A 24758-nucleotide genomic window follows, 5' to 3' on the forward strand; every position below is an offset into this window, starting at 1 on the left:
ATGTCATGTTCAGGAAAACTGAGAATCCCAAGATTTCTGGCATCCTATCTCTTTCCATGTTTAGTTGGGTTTTATTTCTTTTTTTGTTGTTGTTGTTGTTTACTTTTTATTTATTTATAACATTTAAGTTTCACCAATAACACTAGCAAATTACAACAAATATGACTACCTCAGAAAAAAGCATGAGCAGTGCTTTCAAATACTTAACCACTAGGAAGTCCTATCTTACAAAGAATCGTGCACTAAGGTTTCGTTGAATTGCTGTTTTTCTCACTATCCCTTGCTTTATTCATAGAAAGGACTCTGGGTACAAATTAGGACTGGGTCTCAGGTGGGGCTGTTGCCTGTAGAATTCTCACTTGTTGCAGAAAGTGAAAGATGCAGAGTTCAGGAAAAGGAGGATTTTGCCATTCTGACAAGTGAATGGCATCACATTGGAGACTGTTGTTTCTGCTAGGGCTTCTCTTTGATGTTGGCAAATCACTTGCATCAGTCTTTTTAGAAGTGACCACTCTGTGCTCCTCACTTTCCCAGTATCCAGTCTGAAACATTTTATACTAGCTTGCAGAAGAGCTGAGTGTTATTGAGCTGCAGCTGAGAGCATTATAGCTATGCTTGAGGCATGTGGAGTGCCTGAAAGCTAAAAGATCTCAGATTAAGTACACAAAAACAGTGGATGCATTTGATATTTTTAGGTTAATCCTTGGAACTAATAATCCTCTCCTATTCTGAAGGAATGTTAAGGAGATTTATTGTTTGATGAGGAGCAAAGGAAATGTCAAAAGGAAATAATTCTAAATTTAGTATTGAATTGGGCATACTAAATAAGGGTTTAGAACCCAAACTGATCGAGATAAAGGGAAAAATACAGAGACTACCTGGTCAGTGAGTTCTTTCTGTTATGTAAGGTGAAGAGAAAGTGATTTCATACTCAAGACAGTACATGTGGATATAAGTACATTGAGAGGATTGCACTGATACCCTTTGCACAGAGTCATTTCTTCATTTTTTGTTGCATGCCTTTACAACTTGTTTTTCTTTTGATGTAATAAATGTTTTTTTCCTTCAGCTTCACTCAACAGCATGACATACTTGAGTAAATGTTGACCTCAGTGTAAGGTGACCCAAAATGTCTGCAACTCATCATTCATTCATGTTCTTTCTCTTTTTCACCATCTTCTCTCCTCCCCTTTCTTCCTATCTCAGCTCTTTGTTATTCCACACTATTTTGGAATGTCCGTAGATGGCAGCTTCAAATTAGGCTAGCTTAAGAGATAACATAGTTAAATGCACAGCAGCCCGTAGACTCCAGTCATTAGCTGTTTCACAGTGTTACCCAGCAAATTAAGGCTTGCAATCACACTGAAATGAAAAATAAGTACAGAATTGAATCACTGATACAGCAATTCAAATGTTCAACTTAAAAATTAATAATTTTGAGTCTCAATTTCTCACTCACTGAAATCAGGTACAAATCTATTATATGTGTTTCTACCTGTTTTTCTTTTAGGTGCTACTGTGGGAGCAGATAACTATGTTTTCTTTATTTTTCTTTATTTTTCCCCAACAATAATACTGTAAAACATTTTTTGTCAGTATTGCATTTGTTCAGCTTATTTGAGTGCTCCTGAATTCTACATGAGCACAGTTGATAAGAGCACAGAAAATGATTTGATTTGAAATTTCATTCTGATTTGTTAATATTGTTTGATTTTGCTTGAGTTCCTTCCTTCCTTAGTTGTGCTGTGCTTCACTCACAGACAGGGCAGGGGTGTTGAAACTAGATGACCTTTGAGGTCCTTTTCAACCCAGGCCATTCTATGATTCTATGATACTCACAAAAGACTGCAGAAAGAGGCATCTGTGATATTTAAGTGCTGATTAAACTTTTGACTTTGAATGAAAGAGCTTCAGACTGAGTTCATTCACAAAAAATCTCTCACCAGTTCTGAAAGAAAACAGAAAGCTGTAGTCTGTCTGGGATGAGCTATGAATTAAGAGAAAAATGAAGTTAGTCAAAGAACTCAGTAGAAATGCTTCGCTTACTATGGCCAGGTATCCTGTAGCTTTTATCTCAGGCTCGAGTTGTTTCCTACATATTTCAAATAAACTGACTGACCTAATTTAATGAACTTGAAGCCAAATTTGTTTCTGTTTTGTTGCAGGTGTTTCAGCCCAGCTCACCAGCACACGGCTACGTAGAAACACCTCAGTGGGAACACCCTTTTGGATGGCACCTGAGGTAGGCAGATGTTTCTTTAATCCTAAACAGTCTCCCACCATTGCAGTGCATGATTTGTTGGCACTTTAACAAAGAATGTTGATGAAATTACTATTGGAATATGCAAATTGGATTCTTTTAACACTATTTTTGTAATCTTTCCATAAAAATACAGATGATCTCAAAATAACTGAGGGTGGTCTTGAAAATCTTATGACTTCCCGATCAAACACATTTAAGCTCTATATAATTCTATAGAAATGCTTTTTAGGTGAAAAGTGCCAATATGGAACAGTAAAAGAACCCTTCACAAAATAATTAGGTATACCCAGTAGCTATAGGTAGATAGGAATTTACAGCTGAGCCTGGGCTGGGGAAACTGAGGTCTGCAAATCTGTGGTCTGCTGTGGTTTCACACATACAAATCCTGTCTTGGGCTAAAGTTCTGTGAATTAATCTGGCCCTGCATTCTCTTACGCAGTGTGGATACGACTCTGTGCACGTTTGTGATTTCTGCTACATTATGGTCTAATTTCTGGTTTGAGGAAATGCATGTGGTTTTTCTGCAGTTAGCTAGTTGATCTGCTGTTCTGAGTCATTTGCTCTATTGCAGAGGTGGATTCACTAAATACAAGGAAGGTGCTTTAAAAAGTGGTAGTTAATATGCTGTTTGTGTGTGCTAACAGGAGCCACAACTTGTAACAGTCATCCTGATCTATGACTATATTGGCCTAAACAGCCCCAATATTTAAAGGATAGGTGAAGGTTTAATCTTTGCTCAAGTGAAATAGGCACATAGAACAGTAATAGCAGATTAAAAAAAATAAAAAAGGCATCTGGTAACAATTTTAACTTGTTTATCTTTTGAGTATCTTAATGTACCTACAAACATTTGCTTCTCCTTCTCTATTAGGATGTTATGTCAGATGTTCAGAATGTTCTATAGGTTGTACTGGATGGGAGTGTTTTTTTGCTGTGCATTTAAATACAGGGTGGGAGAAGGCAGAGGTCTCTTATTACTATATTTATTTAAGACTGCAAAATCCTTGACTCACCTGTGTGTCCTTTAACCTTAATTACAGACTGCCTTGCGAAGTACTTGAGCAAAAAAAAAATTGTAATAAAGATTTTCAGGAGCACTAACAAGCTATAACATCTCATAGCTCAAAATAGTATCATACATGTTGATATTATGAGATCAGGTACAATATGAAGGCAAATACTGACATGGAAATAAGTGTTTACCAGGAAAGAACAAAAGAATTCATGTATAGTCTGTCTACTGAAATCCATACTACACATTTTTTAAATACTGTAGGAGAAGAGAAGTAGGTACATATGTCAACGCAGTGGAAAAGCTGTCAAAGTGAAAAGAGCAATTGGTGCGTATTCTAGTAAAATGTGAGCAAGCACTTACAGATTTTAGAAGCAGCCAATGCTAGACAATGAATTTTAATGTTTGGTTATTGTTTATATTTGTTTTTCCAAGGTTTATTTCAAAAACAACACACGCAAAAAAAACCAACAGACAACAATAGTTATAGCTGTTTGACTTAGGGAGATGGTTCAAGGACTCTGTTTCTGAGTGGCAAAACCTCAAGTTCACAATTCTTTCACTGGCTGGGAACATGCATACTTGGACTTATGGGCTGGCATATCTTAAGAGTACAGAAAAATAATCTGCAGTGGTCCTAGACCATTGTTCTCTGTAAATTTAAGGTCAATTAGATGTTTATCTACTGAAGATTTTAAGATTTAAAAATGTTAACCTTTCTCTTCTTGATGTAAAGACCAATGCATTTTCATAAGATGTGATTATGAAATCAGAAATGGAGTGAAGCGGGAGTGACTTGTTTCTTTGAGAGCTGTTAAACCTAAATAAGAATAGTAGCCTCATTTGCATTGGAGACCTTTAGACGTATTTGAATTTGGAGGAATTTGGGATGGAATTTGCATCTGTTACAAGTGTGCACTGTTTCTATATGCAGAACAATTTGAAGTGTTTTAACAGCATCTGTTTATTTTAAAATATGCTATACTTCTTTGTACATCCCTGTCGCTTCCTAAGGACGGCTGATTACAGCTGAGCAGGGAAAAGAAGCTGCTGTAACGGATCCAAAATTGATCCTCCACACTCTCACAAAGGATGGTTGATATTTTACCATCTCCATAACAACCAGTTACGTCACAAAAGAGACACAATGTACCTTAGTAACCACTGTGCAAGCATTATTTATGGAATCACCTTCATTGAAGACATTCTGAAGCCTTTATAAAAACACTTCTTTAAACAGTAACAGACATATTATGAAATATTTTCTTGAACTCAGATTACTAGAGGTGATTTTTCAGTACTGTTTTGGTTGAAAAATTGCAATCAGTGTCAGAAGTTAAACCAAATTTATAATCCATTCTGCCTGAAAATACTCATTCTCAAGGTAAAAACCCTAAGAAATAAATTTTGAGACAGATTTATTCAAAAAACACAGCATACACAGTAACCAATGTGTGTTATGTACATCGTTGAAAGTGGATCAAGGCTAGCTTGAAATACTTCCTATTTTGAAAAGATTTGTCAAAATAACTAATCCAGGACCTTAAACATAGTCATTCATATCACATACTGATGCCTTTGTGGAAAGCAGTGACCAATCTTCATATGATGTATCAGTCTGCAAAACAGCTGTTGTGTAACACACTCATGTCACTACGGTTGCTTTCTTTGTGTCTGTATGAACCACCTATTTCCTTTGACATGGGAGGTGCAATTTACCTTACTTCTTGGGAGACCTTTCTGGTATTTTTAAAATGTGCAGCCAAATTTTTATGTGAAATATGAATGCTTTGGACTGAAATAAGCTGAAAAATTCTGCCTGGGTAGCAGCTTTTTAGAAATAGCATGCTTTCACCTAGAAATCACTAAGATCAGTAAAAACTAGAAAAGCACTCAACAGTCTCAAAAAGCTTGCTGCCAAAATTTTTGACATAGGATAAAGTCTATGTCAAATCTAAATACACCTTAAAAGGACAGGAAGGAAATGTTATTATTCAGAGAAATAGAAAGGGTGAAGACTAGGATTTTTTTTTTAATTGGATTTTTACTATCTTCATGTGAAACATAGAAGCCCCAGATAGTATAAAGCTATCATGGAACTTCATCTCATATAATGGTGAGAAAGATGGACTTAATATGAAGAGGAAGTAGGAAGAAGTCTTCCTTAAAGGGAATGGACTACAGGTGTTTTTTGGAGAAATGAACCTTGTGAAATAAAACTAAGAAATAATATTTTCCTTGTCAAAATGCAGGAAAGTATTCAGATATGAGTGAGTAGCAGGATATAAGCAGGATACAAATATGCTGGAAAGAAGAATCAGCAGTTAAGCCTGGATAAGGAACCGTCTGTATAACAAGGAAAAACATCATATTGTAACATAAAGTTTGCAAAATGCATTAAAGGGATTATACAAAATGGTACTTAAAATAGCATAAAGATCACTAGAAACTAGAGGTGGCTGAGAGTGTCTTAAGGTGTCTAGTTTAGGTCAGTGTTCTGGTCAGAACCAAAATCAGTAGCTTTACTGTTTTGAGATGACTGGGGCATCTTTTTTTTTAATTTTTTTTTTTACTTTTTCCCCTAATGATTGTGAGGCATGAGTAGAAGTAAGAGTACAGATCAAAAAGGTTTGTCCTTGAGCATATGTTTTTCAGAAGAACACAGGATGAACCAAAAAGCTGCTGAAAATGAAAATGCAGAATCAGACCAGGCAGTGTGGAAGCATCTGAAGAACTTGGCAAGGGTAGAGAAGCTTTAAAGTAGGCTTCCGGAAAATCAATCATTGCTGTTTAACCTAATTAGTATTATCTTGCAGTTAGAAACACAGATATACAGAAGCTGGAACACAGAGGAGTGTTAAACCAAAAAAAGATAAAAAAGGCAGAAGTACTGTGGTTGTTTAAGTTGTTTAAAATTTCCTAATGCCATGTACCTGAAGTTACCTGAAGTCTGCTTCTATTATGCTGAAATGAATTGTGTTGGATGCTAGTGATTAGAAATTTTAGAACAGAACTGACTTTACATCCAAACCTTTATGTGTCTTGTTTTAGCCTCTATTGCACAGATGAACAAAGCCAAGTCAGAACTGAATGGCAAATTTTCTTCTTCCTAAGTAATCGAAACATCACAAAAGCACATAGCCACATCTGCATTCTGAGTTTTATTTACCAGTTCACATTTTTGTTTCATGATTATCATGATTTAGCCAGCTAGATTCTTGCAATTAACCTTGACCCATAAAACAAGCTCAGTTATAATCTGTATGTTTGGGAACAGAAGTAGAAAAAGATAATTGAAGATAGAAAGAATTGAAAGGATGCTGAAGGCAGTTTAAGCCACAAGGAGTACAGTGCTATATTTTTATTGATATCTGCTAGAAAAAGATAATGCTGCATATATAATTATGCTTTGAAAGGAATTAAATTAAAATGTAGCTGATCCTTTGAAGAACTGCATTTTGAAATATAAACAAAACAGTAGCAAAGAAAGGCTGATTCATTGGTAGAGTTGCAGTAAGAGATCTGTAATAGTGAGTTCATCAGAGGTAGAATCTTGGCTCCATTTTGTTATTGATTTCTAAGAGATTTCAGATGTCACACTGTAATTTAAAGCAGTATCAACTGTGTACTTTGGGTACTTGTTGCCATCCTACAGAGATGAAGTAATGACCAATAAGATTGCCACAGAAACCACCAATTAGTTTCCTTTCCCCTCCTGAATCAGGGCATGTTTCCTGTGACAAAACTCAGTACATCTAAACATCAGAATAAATTTCTGAAATGTTAAAACCAATTTAAATGTTAGATTACTAGTTTACATTGTCTTTTTCAGCATTCCTTTGTATTTTCAGTCTTTATGTTTGTTTATGTATGAAATAAGTCTACCACTGAAACAATGCTTCCATTCAGTATGAAACTCTCTGCATGATCTAAAGAAAGGCCGACCAAACCAGTACAAAAAGTAAAAAGCACCAAAAGGACATTTGTAGCATGCAGCAGAAAAACATAGTAAGAGAAAAATCTCAATCGGTGGTGGCTCACAAGTTTTCCATTGAAGTTGGTCTTCATTAAAGGCGATTTTCAGGCCTTAGAATTCAGTCAAAATACAGCTTCCTCTTCTCAGTTTAGGGCTAATTTCTTATTTACCTCATATTTACTTTTCTATTGGGGGGGACATGAAAAGTTCACAATAAACTCTCCAAGAGCAAAAAAAAAACCAGCAACAAAACCAAACTTTTAATAGTAAATACAACTTCTATAGTTAAATACCGAATTGAAAAGATGATACAGAAGAGAGAATGCTATCACTAAACTGTGCTTAGGCTTTTAATTAACTCTAAATAAACAGATAGAATGATACATTTCCCTGAAACTATTGAGTATGTTGTCATTTTGGTGCGCTTCAGCCTGTCGTATTTGATGGGTATTTGCTTGTATTGTGGGACCATTCTACTAATAGCTCTTGCTCTCTTTGCTGCAACTCCTTATTAGCTAAAATTAGCTCTTCTGGTGTGCATGTTTTCCCTATGCCTTTAAATGCTAACTAAGCATGGAATTTTTGTGCATGCTGACTTATAATGAACTGTAGGAAAACACAGCTTAATATAAATAGTATAGTATAAACATATATGAGTTTACTTTTCTGCTAGAAAGCCATTTAAAAATAGTTGTAGGGTATGTGTGCTTGTGATTTAAAATAAAGAAAACTTCAGGAACTGTTTACTTTCTCTATTGGTAGTATTTTGAAAGTATTTCCATGTAATATATTTCACAAAGGCATAATAATTACTTTCTTACAACTTATGTTACTGAACCAGCTTTAACTACAGATATTTTGTTCTTTTTAAAACTTATGAGTTGTAGTAAATGGAATAGGATGAAAATATAAAAAGATGCTCACTCAAAAATTAAAAATGATATTAAATTGTATTTAAAATAATCCTCTGGAAAAGATTTCATAGACAGGTATAGAGAACATTTCTGCTTCTTTGGCAGAATTTTGCATTTATCTGGCCTCAGAATTAATTGTGAAATACTTGAAAATCCCATTTATTTTTTAGTACGGAAAAAATGTAATGTGATATAGGAATAATAGTACGTGTGACTTCTGTTACATTGTGATTTGAACAATGCCTGTAGTTTGACATTACTGTGTTTATGTTAGTACATAAGAGTAGGGTGTAAAGGAATTGTCTACTTGACATATTTTGAAATAGCATCACTACTTTCAGGAGTTTTAAATAAAAGGACACTACAATATGTTAGGCAGTAGTACTTAGGGAATATAATCTATCTTCTTGAAATGCGGAACTGGCTTTGAGTGTTGTCCTGTAGCGCATGTGGTAAATAGCATGGCTGTGCTGGAGAGAAACTGCTACACTGTAAATGAGAGAAAACAGATGAGGACATAAAAAGTGGGAACTTTTTGCTCTAAATAGTTGGGGTGAGACTGGGTGGAAGAATAGAGGGAGCTGTTACAGCAGGTCAATGACAAAATCAAAATGTGGGATAGAATTAGGTCTCTAAAAGGCTGCATATAACTGAAATGACTGATTTGGAGATGTCACCTTCTGAGAGCTGACTGGCGTGATGTAAACAAAGTTACCTTTTTGAGAACACACATTTTAAGGAATGGAGGTTTCCTCTGTTATCTGTTGCTTCATGCAACACCATTTCCAAATCTGTGTAGGTTGTGGATCCTTATTGCCAGGTTCTGTGAGTTGATAATAAAACGTATCAATGACACTTCTATTAGCTGTGTTGAAGTCATGTTGAATCCACAATATAAAGCAAAACATGTGCTGAAAAGCTTATCTCTTTTTACCACACTGTATCTGTTGATCTAATAAGAGATGCTAATGAGAGGTACTCCTTTTTTCCCTATGAGGTACAGCCTTCTACTAGGGCAGTCTAATGGTCTCAGGTATATTTTACTGGGCTGAGGAAAGAATAAAGACACACTTCAACTTATTCATAGATCTTAAAATACAATTGACTACTTGATATATAATTCTTTTCGATTAATCAATGTTAATTCAAACAATTAGTAATGCAAGTGATTTAAAACAGTTATTCATTTTTATTTTCGTAACATTTTTAACAATGCAATCATTTTCTGATGCACCATGGAAATATTTGAATGATAATCACAAATATGGAACAGAAATCCAAATTAAAAAATGTTCTGTTACTGAACCAATTTCACCCATGAATTTGCTTATTTTAATTGTGTGACTGTTCACGTGTACATAAATGCACGTGTTATGTATACCCTAAATACATGTGCATTAACTTTGCTCTGGATAGTTCAGTATTCTCAGTGATTTTTTTGTGTTGTCTTTTTTGTTTTGATGCGTAAGATTTCTATCAATATTTAATTTTATATTTACTGTCTATATAAATTAAGTTGGATTGCACAGTGTCAGAACACAGAAATTCAGTTGATTTATTTCCACTTGCATAACTAGCAGTTTTGTTCTCCTTGCAGCAAGGGTAAGAATTTTGTTCCACATTTATTTTTCATATGCAGTGCTCTGTTTTCAGCATTGTGCTCACGCACCTCATAATCTGCTTAGTTAGCTATGGCAGCTGAGTACAGCACTGCCTTTCTTCAGGAGTATCAAAATTCTAAGTACAGACTCGTTTCTCTTGGTGGGTCACCACCAGTGCTAATTGTATAGTGATTGTCTCCAGGTAGCAGATTTGTACTGTTATTATCAGACTGTTGTACTGTGTGTGCTTGCAGCTGTGTTTCATACATGCATTGCCTGCATGGAGACAAAATGGAAGTAAGTTCACTTCTAATAATTTCAGGTAAGTTTCTAAAGGTTTGGTGTGTTTTGCTTCTGCTAAATGTATCTAGATCTTTCTAATTACAAGCAGTACTTCCAGTGTACAAATAACAGCTAGTGCTCTGTATTATGTTTTCCTACTTTTATATCCACTGTGATCTACTTAACGTGCTTGCTGGAGTTCAGAGGAATATTTACGTTGATTTCAAAACAAGTAGAATTATATTCTTGAGTACAAAACCTTTTTGTCAGAGAGTGAATCATCTTGTGTTCTTCTGTGAAGTGTTATGTTTCAGTAGAAGTTATAAATTGCACACGCTTAATCCCTGGCTTCTCTAAATTCCCTCCAGTTAGTGTCACTGATTTGTGTGCTGTTTTTGCCAGACCAGTGGATCGCCTCCACCTCACCCTGTCCCACTTTGACCTTCTACACAAATAGAGTTGACATGTACCATCACGTTGTCTATTCCTCTCTGTGACGATAAGGTGTTTTCCATCCTAATACAATCTAACTGAGTGTGAAACCATGATGAAATTACAACTAGTACAAAAGATCCGTCTCCTTAGCAACCTGGGCTACTATGTGCACATAAACGGTCTACGGTGAAGTGAAAGACTTGGTGCTTGTTCCTATGACATCCACAGCCCAATCTCAAGATTAACTACATCATCTCCTAATGTTTTGGGAAAAAAAACTGCCCTCTTCTTTTTGTCTTTTACCAGTGTGGGGGGATTTTACTGGTTACAAAACAGGTACAGCTGTGACTCTCTGACTTCAGGCTCTCTGACTTCAGGCCCCACTGTGCAAAGCAGGAATCAGCAGAGCTTTAAAAGCTGGGAGGCAGTTTTAGCTCTGGATTTCCAACTGAAAAGTACATATATTCCCAAAAATAGGTATGTAGTTCTCTGTAGAGACAGGAACATAATAAAAGATGAATCGATTTATTTATTTATTTTAATCTGACTGTCAGAGATTTTTGCTCTCCAGGGAGTTCCAATGGCTTTCAAAGCAGGACAGAACTGGGGCATTCCAAGGACTTAGCTTCTAAACTATAACTGAGAATGCTATTTCTTTAATTTTTAAGACCGAGTTGTCTGCTAGCCAACATATAAAGCAAATTGTCTATATACATTGTTCATAAAGGAAATAGGTGTAGTCAGACTCCTGCTTTGAAAATTAAAATTAGTGCTATTTACTGGTGCTTCCACTAGTGGTGCGTAAGATTGTAAGATTCTAATAATAAAGTTCCCCTAAAATTTAAAGTTTGTTTCAAACTAAATGATCGCTAAAGTCATACACATGCTGCATACTCTCTGTCAGAAAAGCAGCTCATTTTGTATGTTTTCTCTGAAGCTGATCTCACTACAGTGAAACTGTCTAAAATGTACTTGGTAGTAAGGCCCATTTGTGAATTTTTGGGAGCAAAAAATGCAGATTAAGGGGAATATTTTTCTAAAAGAATCACTTCAGGCTCTGATGTTAGAATAAAGGACAAACTGACAGTGTTTAAATCCCCTGGGTAAGAGTGCCGATATTTTACCTCCATGTACCATATTTACTGAATTTGTAGCTGTTAACTGTGGAACACAGGGCTTATAGAAATGCTTTATTCGTTTGTTTCTCTTCGTAAAGGAGTAAAGCAGAGTCAAGTTCAGCAACTTCTTTTTTTCTTTTTTAACCAACAGCTCCTATCTACCATTCTTTCACCAGCAAATTGTGCCATTGGCCAGCAGTAAGGAACTATTTAGATGTGTTCATAGAGTAAAAAGTGGTGGTGTCTTTGAATGTGGGAGACCTCAGCTGAGCTTTTGAGATAGTCACTGTTAGGAGATAGGGTTTAGCAGTCCTGGCAAGCAGATAAAATGTTTTCTTGTTTTAAGAAGGAAGGAGACCACAGCACATTTCATTAAGCAACTATGGATAAGCCACTTCCAGTTTCCTCTGAATCATGGCCTTGGAAGCTGACTTGTGTGTTTGTTTGTTTTTACTGAAAAAGTATCCAGGAGTATACAGATGTTTTGAAAAGTATATAGAGAAACAAACATAATAAACACAAGTGTCCCTTTCAACCTCTGAGGAAAACTGTGCTGGGGGAACAGCTGATGCCAAATGTATCTGATGAGATTTAAGAATACAAACTTGAGCCAGAATGAAGACAGAACAGAAGCCAATGAAAATGACGTTTTTGCTGTTGCAAAGATAAAAGCTAAATTTAAACAGTAGTTTGAATCTCATGTTTAAATGAACGTCACATTTCCAGCTTGCGTCTATTAGTTAACTTTTGATTAGAATGCAAACAATTAGGTAACTGAAGTGTACATCAAGTTTTTGATTTGAAACTCTGCTGATGTCCGAGGGAGGAGACAAGGTATGTGGTATGTTAAGATTGTTTTCTAGTTATTATTACTAGAACCCTAGTACCTAGTAGAGATAAAATAAAAAATATGTATTTTTTTTAAAAGACAGAAATGAGTGCAGGAATATTCTTATCTAAAAAGCAGCTGTGCAAATCAGTCTTTAGTCTTTCCTCATGAATAGTCATAGAGGTTCATAAGAATAACATCAATAGGATTCTGTCTTCCTTTGCATTGGTTTTTGTAGGAAGCATGTTCAAGAACAAGATTCAGTGGAGCAGTGTTCTTTGTATAGATATTTGAAGCATTCCATAGAGCTTAATTTAAAAAAAAGCAACTTACCAAAACCACAAAAAACCCAAAACAAAACAAAAAACCCTACAAAAACAACAACAAAAACTGAATAAAACAGCGACAACTAAGAGAAGTTCTAATTAACTAATAAATTTTGTGGGATATTTGCCAACTGGGTTATGAGTTTTACACCCAAAGATGTGAATTCGAAAGCTAATGAGGGTTCTATGTGACTCAAAAAAATAGTTCTGTGTCACACTATGAATTGTGCATTAGGATAATGCATTTTTTGTTTTGTTTTCTGATAGGTCATTGCTTGTGAACAGCAATACGACTACTCATATGATGCTCGATGTGACGTATGGTCTTTGGGAATAACAGCTATTGAACTAGGGGATGGAGACCCTCCTTTATTTGACATGCATCCGGTGAAAACTCTTTTTAAAATTCCAAGGTATGACACTAGATGGCTCTCTTCACTCGCTAGTTTGTTCTGAAGCACTAGTCAGACATGAAAGAAGCATTAGGTAAACATTTTTTATTCAAATCCCAAGAATTTACCATAGGAAAACACATCAAATAGATGTAATGTTAAATCCTTAGCTTGTCTGTCTATTTATTTATTTATTTTTCAGCATGGCTTCTTAAAAATTATCCTTGAAGTGATACACAATTACATATTTATTTTATCTTAGAATGTAAAATCATATAATATCTAGGTACCTCAATTCAAATGTGTTTTTCTTAGTTACTATTTATAAAAAAACTTTTTTTTTCAAAAGTTTGAAACTGTTAAATAACATTTTTCAATGTTATTCCTGTGGAGTCTTAGGCTGCTTTTACTGCAGAAGAAAGATAACCAGTTTTGACAGTGTTATGAAGCAGTTTCAGCAAACAGTAGTTGTCGTTTAGTTTTTCATTTACTTGAGGGTGTTGAGATATGTCAATTCAGATTGTTACATGTGGCAATGAAAAGGAAATAGAAATTACTTCCACATATACTCGTGTAAATTAACTGTATTACTTCATGCTGACTATTTCTGATTTCATTTTGTTTTGATCTCATTGATTCTTCCTGAGTAAGTTGAGACTGACAGTGCAAAATAAGGCTTAACAGCAGAGAAGTCGTAATAATAGGAGAAATATGCCAAGAACTTGTTCAGCATTGATTATGGAATGGCGTATATTTGTCTTTTCAACATTTGCTTCGCAAAAAGGAATCACCACTGGCTGATAACAGTTTAAAGCCTTCAGCTATACAAGAGTTTGACCTTTCCTTATCTGCTCAGTTATCATAGGCTTTTACAATTTCCTCTGATTGCAATTTGCATTTCTGATTAAGTCTATTTATATGCAGATGCAGTTGCGCTAGGTTCTGCATCATATAGTTATCTCCTTTTCCTCAGCCCAGACATGAACTGCCACCACTCTTTGCAAAATTATTTATACTGAAGCAGCAGTTCATCTTGTTGCCTTTGCACAAGTGTAAAACAGATTCTGGCAATTAGGGAAGCAAGAGAGGCTTCAGTATACTGAAGCAATATCTATAAAATTTATCAGCTCTCAAAACAGCTTAAGAGGACAGAAGTCACATCAACAGTATACAGTAACAACAAGTAATAGTATGATATGTAGAATAAGACCTGTGGAAGCTTTGATTTCTGTGTACAGTATTTTTCTTTCTGCCTTTCCTTATTTGCTGTTGCATCTCTGTATGACTTAGCAAAACCAAGATAAAAATGTCTATTTTGGTGAATACATAATGGGTACATTTTAGTATATAGAATTGTAGTGGTCTTTTATAATATTTTTTTTTTTTGTGTGCCAAGGGGGTTTCCCTATGCTCTGTATTTTAAGCTATCTCTATACTACTGCTATCTGTGTATTCACATTAGTTAAGGTAAGACTGTGGTAAGTGCTGCATGGTGTAAGGGCCTAGAGTATGGGAAATAGAGCTTCTCTCTTGGTAGTTGTTCAAGTAAATACAACCAAAAGATGCAGTCCCCTCTCACTGTGATTTGATAGTTTAGGAATACTCTACTATACTGCAGCAGAACTGTCAAAATTGTTCAATCCAAAATCCTTTAAGCTTGGGGATCTGGCATCTTTTCATTTTCTGCTTTCATAATGTCTGTGTCTGAAGCTGTATGTGCAAATGTTATGCTATTGATCATTTCAGTCTGTTAGTATCCCAGAGAGGGTTTCTCATCTCTAAATTTATTCAATACAAATCCCTATCTGCTGTAACATACAGTAGCAAATAAACCTACAGTTAGCTCAATTTTGTGTGAAGAATTCCCTCCTTTTACTTTTGCATGCTACTCTCCAGGTCTGTTTGATAAACCTTGGCAGTCTTAAAATAGGAAGGGGTCCTCTGATTCCCATTTCCTCTCTCCACATGACTTAGTGTAATTGTAAAATCCAAACAAAAGAAAAGGAACCTTGCTGCTTTTTGTTTATGTTGCCAGCTACAAGTCCTTGCCTCTCAACTTCTTGCCCAAGACTTTTTCTGCATCATAATTTTGATCCAAAGTACTCAGCTGTAGTTTTTGACTCAGTGACACTGCAGTTAGACAAACAGTTGTTGAACTTTCAGAGGCATTTATGCTATGCCTGGGATCTTGTGTCTTAAAATTGCTCTGCTGATCTCTGAAATCAAACAGCTTAGATTATCATGGGATAAGTGAGTGGCAGAATGTTCATACAACCTGAACAGATTTCATCTGAATGGTAGTAACCAGTACCTGCCTCCCCATGCTCCAGAGGGTGCCTGTCAGTACCCTACAGTAAGCTCTGCTCCTGTGAAGGTTTAAATCAATCTGTAAATCTGCATATCTAGTGAGATGGGGGAAGGGCTGGCTAATCTAATTACCATGAGTTCATAAATCGTGATAGCACTGCTTTCAAGTGAAGTTTGGAGCTTACTGCACCTCATGGATAAAGTAAAAATGGAGAAGAGTTTCAGCTTGGCTTTGCTTTCACCTGAGTATGGCCACTAGCAAGAGCCTATCAGTTTCTGAAGTTATGTCACAACTGTAATTTGCCATTCAAGCTACACTGATGTTGAATATTAAGGTGCAAAGTTTTAATTCTGGGATTCTGGATGTAGTTTCAAGATCTGAGTCAAGAAGTGAACTTTACAACTCCAGCCTTATGTATGTACTCACACTCTAGTTTCTGACAGAGTCGTGTACAATTTAATTAGTTCATAACTGCTTCTCTTTCAGTTGTGATTTCTTGTGGTTTGATGACCCGAGGAAATGGCCACAAGTTGTATCAGAGGAGGTTTAGACTGGACATAAGGAAAACCTTTTTCTCTCAGAGAGTGGTCAGGTACAGGAATGGCCTGCCCTGGGAGGTGGTGGGGTCGCTGTCCCTGGCAGTGTTCAAGAGGTGTCTGGATGAGGAGCTATGAGATATGATTTAGTAGCTTGTGGTATCAATAGTAATGGGTAGACAGGTGGACTAGATGATCTTGTAGGTCCTTTCCAACCTGATGATTTGATGAGAATGGTGAGGTGCTGGAACGGGCTGCCCAGAGATGTTGTGGATACCTTGTCCCTAGAGGTGTTCAAGGCCAGATTGGATGGGGCCCTGGGCAGCCTGGTCTAGTATTAAATGAGGAGGTCAGTGGCCCTGCCTGTGGCAGAGGAGTTGGGGATTCATGATCCTTGAGGTCCCTTCCAACCCAGGCCATTCTGTGATTCTACGATTCTATGAAATAAGCAAATCAGATTTCAGCTATTGTTCAGTGTACTAATGTACTAAATACACTAAAACAAAATGACAACACAGCATGTTGTAGAGTTATGCTGTGACTATGGTACCCTACAGACAAGCTGGAATTTGCCTGGAAGCATAAAAAGCTACTGAGCAATAAATGTAATGTTCTATTGACCTGCTGAATGTATCTGATATCTGTATGTGTTCTCCCACTTTTTTTTTTCTTAATGATAGAGCTGACTTTACTTTGGAGAGGAGGTGACATTGCCATTCACAGTAAATGACGCTTGGATACTACTCAAGATAGAGTTATCTGAAATTGTTTCCTTGTTCCCTTATATTCTTGACTGCAATAGATCTATATGTTTCTATTTATATTAACCTCTGCATGCTAACTGGTCTAATTTTTCTGCTGATAATTTCTTTGCATCAGCAGAAAGATTTGTAATTGTTTACAAATTTTATTGCTAAAGAGTTAATAATCTTTAAAATGTTAGTAGTGGTGAATTTGCCAAACGTAGATACAGAAATCTGTATCTCTGTTTCCACAGAACTGTTCATTCCCAAATAGAGAACCACAGTGGTTTTTGTTAATTCTAGTTCTTTGTTTTTTTCTGGAGGCAGCCAGTAGATGCGCCACTAGCTTTGGCATTGAGTGTCAGCTTCTGAAGTTATGGAGCTATATCTTTATTTAAATGGATTACACTGGAGTCTGCGAGTCTTTGAGTTTATAGGACTTGAACCAGCCTGTGAATTAATTACTTTGTACTCTATCTCAGCAGTTGTATGCCTCCGAGATCTTTAGAAACACCTTCTCAGTTCATGTTAGCAGATAATACAGAACTAGGCTTTCATGGTTTTGTTGTATTGCTTTGAGCAGTTAAATCAGAAAAGATAACAGCAGTCAAACATCACTCAGTTTTTGCACTCTCTAAATAAAAAACAAATAATGTATTAAATTCAGGTGGTACTAGTTACAAAGCCTAAATGTTCTTCCACTAGGTAACAAATTACAGTTCTCTATTCTTCTATGTACAGCTGTTAGAACCATAGAAGTAAAGGTCAGAGTGACATCACTTTAGAAAATGAAATATTCAGAAAAAGCATAGTTACAATTTCAATTCTCAGGAAAATCTGTTCGGGAATTAAATCTTTATTCCAAGACATAACACATCTGTTCAACTCACCACCTCCAGCTAACACAGGTCCGTGTCTCAAATCTGTAACTTGAGCCATGGAAGGACAAAGACCCATGGAAAGAGGTCTGCAAAGGAGCACGTCTGTGGGTATGTCTTTGAGTGCTGTTTGGAGAAGGGCTGCAAAGAGCTATCTTGCTTTATGCACTTCATTTTTAGTGTATTTTAAACTGGAACTACTAACTGTGTGTGCGGAAGTGGGTAACTGAAGTGCACTGATGACCTGTCAGTATTGATACATGTCCTAGATTAGAGATGCACATATACTGTTTCTCATATCTAGAACTCTGTCTTGCAACTACCAGAAACCTATTCGAGCAGAACAATAAAAAGGTTTCTTTTCACTGAGTCCAGCATAAGAAAGTATACCTAAAAAGAAAAAAGAGAGTTGCATTTTGTAGGGCAGGTTAACACTCCGAGTTTACTCAGCATCTCAATTCAAGTATGAAATGCAGGTTTCTCCACTGTGCTCCACTTCCCTGAAAATCTGACCTTTACTTCATTGTAGGAGGTGCTGAATGAAGCACTCCTGAAAATACTGCCTTTTTTTCAGATGCAAAGGTTTAACTTTGTACCTTTGTTACTGTGGTCTGAGCTGTTGGCTGTATGCTGAAGCGTTTTCCTATTTCTTGTTCCTACAGAGTACAATGTCTGAAATAAATATCTGATAGGAAAAATGGAATGAAGAAGGAATCAGTTGCATTTTGAGTGAGAAATTTCATTAGATGCCTTTCAGGCCCAAATTTTGTTTGTATAATGTGGATTTTAGAGAGAAAATATTGCTTACTTATTAACTAATGTAAGCTTCAGAAATTCGGAATTTTAGAAACCTTTCTCATTCATTTTATTATACAAATGTGCTTTGTTTTAGAAACAGTTGTGACACCACATGCATGAGTCTTATTCATAAAACTGCTGATATGAAAGGAAACATTATCTTAAAGTAGATGTTAATATTCTATTTTGCAATGATACACAGATTATCCCTCATCAAAATGAATTCTTGGATCTAAATCATAAATCTCCCAGAAAGGGACTTCCAGTGCCTACAGATAGAGATAAATCATACTGAGAAGAAACTGAACCATGAAACAATTCTGTTAACATGTAATTTGTCTAGAAGTATATTCTCAAATCTCCAACAGAAGGGTCTAAATTATGAAGGGGATGTGTCCTAGCAAAGTTAGTAATTTGGGAACTGATAGTTTTTGCCTATTCCATCTGCTGCCATTACTTAGCTGTGTCTGTTTTGGCAAAAAATTACAGAGATTGTCAAATACCTCTAGACTTCAGTTTTTCAAAGTAAAATAGACTCATATATTTCAAATCATGCTATCCTGTGGGAAGTATTACATCATGCCAATACTATCTTATATGGTAGAAGTAATCTGAAATTTTGGAAAGAAAATTAATGGACATGAAAAGTAACATGGCAAGGAGGAGCTAACTACTGTAGACTGTACTCTGGAAAGAGTGGTTATATATACCAGTGCAAAATGAGGATTTTAGTCCAAGTTGAAAAGATCCTGTATTTTAGGCAATATCAATGGGTAATATCAAATAAGGTTTGTGTCAGGATTTAATTGAGTAATGAGTGGTGGATAGTCGTATTATCTTTATTGTATCATCTGTGCCTGAAAAGCGAAGAGAGTTGTGTTTGTCTAAGATTGTATCAAACATGTGGATAAATAGTCTTTCAAGTCTGGCAGTGTGTCTAAAAAAGGAAGAGCATGCATTTAACGAACAGCAAAATGGGGTCTGTTCCCAGTTACCTTATATCATTTTAATACATTTGAAAAAGTGGTAAAATATCATAAACACTTTCTGTGTGCTACATGAGATTGTGGACAGCCAGACCTAGAATTAAACCATATTGGTGCAATTTCCCTCCTCTTTTTCCTAAGCTAGTTAGTTAACACATAAACAGTTATATAGTTGCATATGTCATCTCATTGGTTTTGTCTTTCTATTCCTATTCATAAATTGTATACAAACAGAATTGGATTTTGCAGATACATTTTTGGTTCAGATGTATTGTAGCTGTTGAGGTTTACTGTAGTAGGTGGCTAAGCGCACCACACAGTCATTCACTCACTCCTCTCCTTTCCAGTGGGATAGGAGAAATGAATGGAAGAAAATATTAAGTAGAATTTCTTGTATGAGATTAAACTATTCACTAGGATGGAGAAAAAGAAAAGAATAATAATGACAACAAATATATATGAATATATATAATAAGTGATACACAAGCAATTGTTCATCAGATACTGATTGATGCCAAGCTAGCCTGCCAAGCAGAAGAGAGAGAGATGAACTCCCATCTCCTTCAAAACTCTCTCTCCTTCCACATGATGTCGTATCATATGAAATATTCCTTTGACCTGTTTAAGCCAGCTGCCTTGATTCTGTACCCTCCTGACTCTTTGTTACTATTAGGTAAAAAATTGGAATGGTCTTTGCCCTGTACAACACTGCTTAGCAGTGACTGTATTATCAACATGGTTTTTCTACTAGACCCAAAACACAGCTTCAGACAATACATTGAAGAAAACAATTCCCTCCCAGCTGAAACTAAGACAGTAGCCTAATGTCAGCAAGTAATTCAGTGGCTCTGTGGCTAGCTGAATAGTTTTTTGTAAGGATCTACTATTTCAGCTGTTAGAGAGGACTTTGCCTGCATAGTAGTTTATGTTTTGTGATTGGTTAGGAGTCTCTCCTCCAACTGGCTTCCTGGTGAATATGGGCAATTACACATAGAAGGGCGTTGTCTTAACATTGTATTTATAATATTCTTCAGTGCCCATTTAAAACAAGCCATTTCAACAAATGTTCTTGCTAGCATATTTGTTCCTAGAACATTCATGGGAATTATACACAGAAGAACTAAATCATGTGTAGAATTTCATTGAGAAATGCAGATGAATAATCATGAAAATAAACATGCTCAGCTCTCAGCTGTTTTCTGAGCAAACAAGAGAAGAATCACCTCTGGTGTTCTGTTCTATTCTCAGTGCTGCACTCGAACACTCTCAGAGCTCTAGGTAGAAGCTGAAATGCCTAGCAGATGTTTTTAGTGACTCCATATGCTGTTCATTTCATGCATTAAATGCACATAAACTGCTTTAGTCAACCAGTTTCTAAAGTAAATTACTACTTTTCAAAATCCATTGCATAAGTAATAGCAGACGGCTAAGATATAGTAAGTGCCATTTTGTTTTGCTCTAGTGGAAAATTTCATGCTGACAAGGTCAAGCCCTGCAGTCTGAGCACAGTCAAGTGACGAAAGGCACATCCAGCACAAGGAGAGGTGGCAGATAGCCATTGACTAACTGTTGTCTCCTTCAGAAGTGAGGATTTCAAATGTGCCTGAATTAGATTTATGGCATAGAATTAACTACCAATCTTTGCTTTAATTGCATAAATGAAAAATATATTGTTTTTCATGTGTTTTTAAAACTTCTTTTAATTCCTTGAAAGTTTATATGGATGTACTGCAGATAGCAGCATCACTGCCTGTGGTATTTCTGAGGCAGTAATACTGTAATACTTAATCCAACATACAGTGATTGCTGATTTTAAGGAGGATCTTGCTAGGATAAACTAGAGGTTGTAATAAAGAAAATCTAGCCTGGCTAAGGTGTTTTTGTTTGTTTGTTTGTTTTGTTCTTTTTTTTTTTTTTTTTTTAGTCTGGGGAAGTACTTGTGCTCTGCATTTAAGAAGAGTTTGAAGACAGTGAGAAAATCAGTCAGTTATGAATAGTTAACAGCCAATTTTCCACTATTCAGCCAAGAGAACAGCTTCCTTACAGGGAGATAATTCACATTTGATATTGCTTTGCAGTAAAACATTTACTGCTGAGATATCTTTATATGATTGATTAATATACTTTGTTATGGAAATAGATTCTTAGGCTAAAAATAATTGAGATTATCTAGGACTCGTATTGCTCAGTAAAGAACAAGGTAGCTTCACTTTCAACAAATAAATCTACATCATTACTAGGGGATGCTGAAATGCTGCTGATGCCTTATTAGATAAGGTTTAGATAGATTACCTGTAGCACTAAACAATTTACTGAGAACAGAAAATGGGCTTTCAATACTGTCTAGAAATGAAACATCACAATTATTTGAGATGCTCTGTAACCTTGGAAACAATTGAGAGCAGTGACATCTGCAACAATTATGTGCAATTTTTGTCTTTAGTTTATCACCAAGGTAACCAGAGCAGATTTCCCTGCTTGAAATTTTAAGAATGTCTTTGCTCAGTATTAAGTGAGAATGCATGAAGCAGGCTGTTTAGAATATGCCGAGTCTGTTAAAATTGCATTAGGTTTCCCTTTCAAAATGGTCCATCAGGATTTAAATGATGTAAACTTAAGTCATTGCCCTTCCCCCCCCAACTCCTTTTAAACAGCTGCAGGCAAATGAAGCCTTCATTAGTGTATTAATTCTCTGAATACTAGGAAGAAAGATAGCATTGAAGTCTTTTTGCTGAGAACAAATATCAAGTATTGCAACTGTACATAGAGCCTAAAAATTGCCCTACATTGTTCTGAGGGATGACGTTCATCCACAGTTGAGGACAGATGATGTTCTGACATCAAATTTCCTCTAGGAAGGTTTACATTAAAACCTAGGTTCATATGAAACTTGTACTCATTGCTGCTTGTTGAACAGCCTAGCATAACTTTCAGTTTCATGCTTACTTCAGAGAGAATTTTTTTTTGTGTGTGTGCACTGAGCCTTGGAGAATACATTTGAACTAAAGTGTTGTTGTATAGGGGAAAAAGTTAACAGTGCCATTTAAAATTACGACAAGATGAGGAAGAATGTGTAGGGCTGGAGCCATGATGCTGACAATGTTCAGGCAGCATCTCTCATCTTTGTGTCATTCAGTTTTAGAGGGAAGTATTTTTCTGGTAAAAATTGGCAATCTTTATCAGTCATTCATGGAGACAAAAGGATAAGCTGCGAAAAGGTGCTTTTCAGTTTTTAGTTTAACACTGGAACACAATCTCAGGTTAAATCCATGTCAAATAGCAACTTAGGAGTATATGTTTAGATTTAATTTGTGTATTTTACCTGTGATATTTCTGCCAAATATTTAATATAATCATACAATGGTTTGGGTTGGAAGGGACCTTTAAGATCATCTAGTTCCAATTCCCTTACTATAGGCAAGGGACACCTCTCTCTATACTAGGTTGCTCTAAGCCCATCCAGCCTGGCCTTTAATGCTTCCAGAGAAGGGGCATCCACAACCTCTCTGGGCAACCTGCTCCAGTGTCTCACCACCCTTTCAATAAAGAATTTCTTCCTAGTATCTAGTCTAAATCTACCCTCTTCCAGTTTAAAACCATTTCCCTTTATTCTGTAGCTACAAGCCCTTATGAAAAGTTCCCTCCTCAGATTTCCAGTAGGCTCCCTTCAGACAGTGGAAGGCTGCTATATGGTCTCCTTGGAGCCTTCTCTTCTGCAGGCTGAAGAGCCCCAGCTCCCTCAGCCTGTCCTCACAGGGGAAGGTGCTTTAGCCCTCTGATCATCTTCATGTTCCTCCTCTGGATCTGCTCCATCATCTCAATTTCCTTCTTGTGTTGGGGGCTCCAGGACAGTACACAGTACTCCAGGTGAAGTCTCACAAGAGCAGAGTAGAGGGACAGAATCACCTCACTCAACCTGCTCGTCACAGTTCTCTTGATGCAACCCAGGATACGGTTGGCCTTCTGGGCTGTAAGCACACCTCGCCAGCTTATGTTGAATTTTTCATCCATCAACACACCCAAATCCTTCTCCTCAGGGCTGCTCTCAAGCCATTCTCCCAGCCTGTATCTGTATTTTTCTTTTTCTTTTCTTTTTTTTTTTTGAATACATGTTTATTCATACACTGCTGTCCACATAAAATAAATGCTTGTTTTCTCGTGAGTTGTTGTGTATTCAGCTTATGATTTTGAAGGGCAATGAGTATATAGGCAATGTTATACTTGTGCCTTAGAGAAACAAGCTAGAACTCGTGTCAAGAAAGGTGATACAATTCTGTTAGTGTTTTGAGTGCAATCCTGAAAAAGTGAAATGGTGTTTCAGACCATTAGCCCATGGTTAATGTTGGAATTCATTAGCTGACGTTGCCTGCGATGAATGAAAAAAATTAAATTAGATTTTTGCTTGAAAAAAAGATAATCTCTCACATATAATCAGGCACCTCACACATTTCACAGTACCAAAGCCTTTCATGGGATATAATTGAAAAACAGATACCTTCCTCTGAAATTGAGTATTGATGTTCATATTTGTAAAGGAATTAATTCACTGATGATAGAAGAAGAAAATGGAAGCCAAACTTTTTAGATACTAGACACAGTGTACCATGGTTGTAATTGTCTTTAGGATTGTAACAAATGTGTAATTGTTATTTTATTTTTCTAATAAAAATTTTCCAGAAACAAGCAATAACAAATAATCACACTATCTGCAGACATATTTGCTGAAAATGAGCTGTGTCTTGAAAGATATTGATTTCCTTGTTACAGTTTTCAGTTTGATTAATGTTAAAATTCGAAGGAATATATTTAATCATTACTCATGATTAGTACGGTAATAAGGCATTAAGCACATCTACACATTTACTATTAACAATTGATGTCTTATATTTCTTTTCTACTGCAGGTGTAGTCATAAGTTAGAACTCATAAAAATTTAAAAATGTATATTTATTGAAGTTATATATTACTGGTTACAAATCTTGATAAGTGTTATTCAGAGAGTTAATGATTTCTGTGGATTTATGCTATGCTAATGAAAGGCCATTCGGATTACAGTTGTGTTGTAGCTTCTCTTAAGAATCCTTCCAGGAGCTGCAAGCTTTCACTGCTGTTGTAAGGCCAAGAATAACTCCAAGGCGAGACAACTAGTACTGCATTCTGTGCAGAAGGCCACATTTTCCATGCAAACAAACTTAAATGTTATGTATACAAAGTGTGGCATGGAAAAAATAGGCAGGAAAGGGAGAAAAATGAAAGAAGAGAAGCGATAAATAATGGCATAGTGAATTGGTTTGTTTGGTCCTGCAGTACTTTTAGTATTTATAAGGAGATAATTGACAATAAATTCCCAGTGTGAAGACC

General features: G+C 36.1%; 1 protein-coding gene and 1 long non-coding RNA gene across 2 annotated transcripts in view; one reads left to right on the forward strand and one right to left on the reverse strand.

The window, feature by feature from the left end:
* Positions 1–24758, reverse strand: part of LOC136057974 (uncharacterized) — a 204265-nt gene that overhangs the window by 169612 nt on the left and 9895 nt on the right. The gene's annotated exons all lie outside the window — the stretch shown is intronic.
* MYO3B (myosin IIIB) overlaps positions 1–24758 on the forward strand; it is a 162781-nt gene that overhangs the window by 4867 nt on the left and 133156 nt on the right. The window contains exons 5-6 of the mRNA XM_065751107.1: positions 2166–2242; positions 13024–13169. Of these exons, the coding sequence (XP_065607179.1) occupies positions 2166–2242; positions 13024–13169 (223 nt within the window). The remainder of the gene's footprint in view (positions 1–2165; positions 2243–13023; positions 13170–24758) is intronic.

This window comes from Cyrtonyx montezumae, unplaced genomic scaffold (genome assembly GCF_038088225.1).
Source record: "Cyrtonyx montezumae isolate F1298 unplaced genomic scaffold, pur_monq_1.0 scaffold_7, whole genome shotgun sequence".
Classification (NCBI taxonomy): domain Eukaryota; kingdom Metazoa; phylum Chordata; class Aves; order Galliformes; family Odontophoridae; genus Cyrtonyx; species Cyrtonyx montezumae.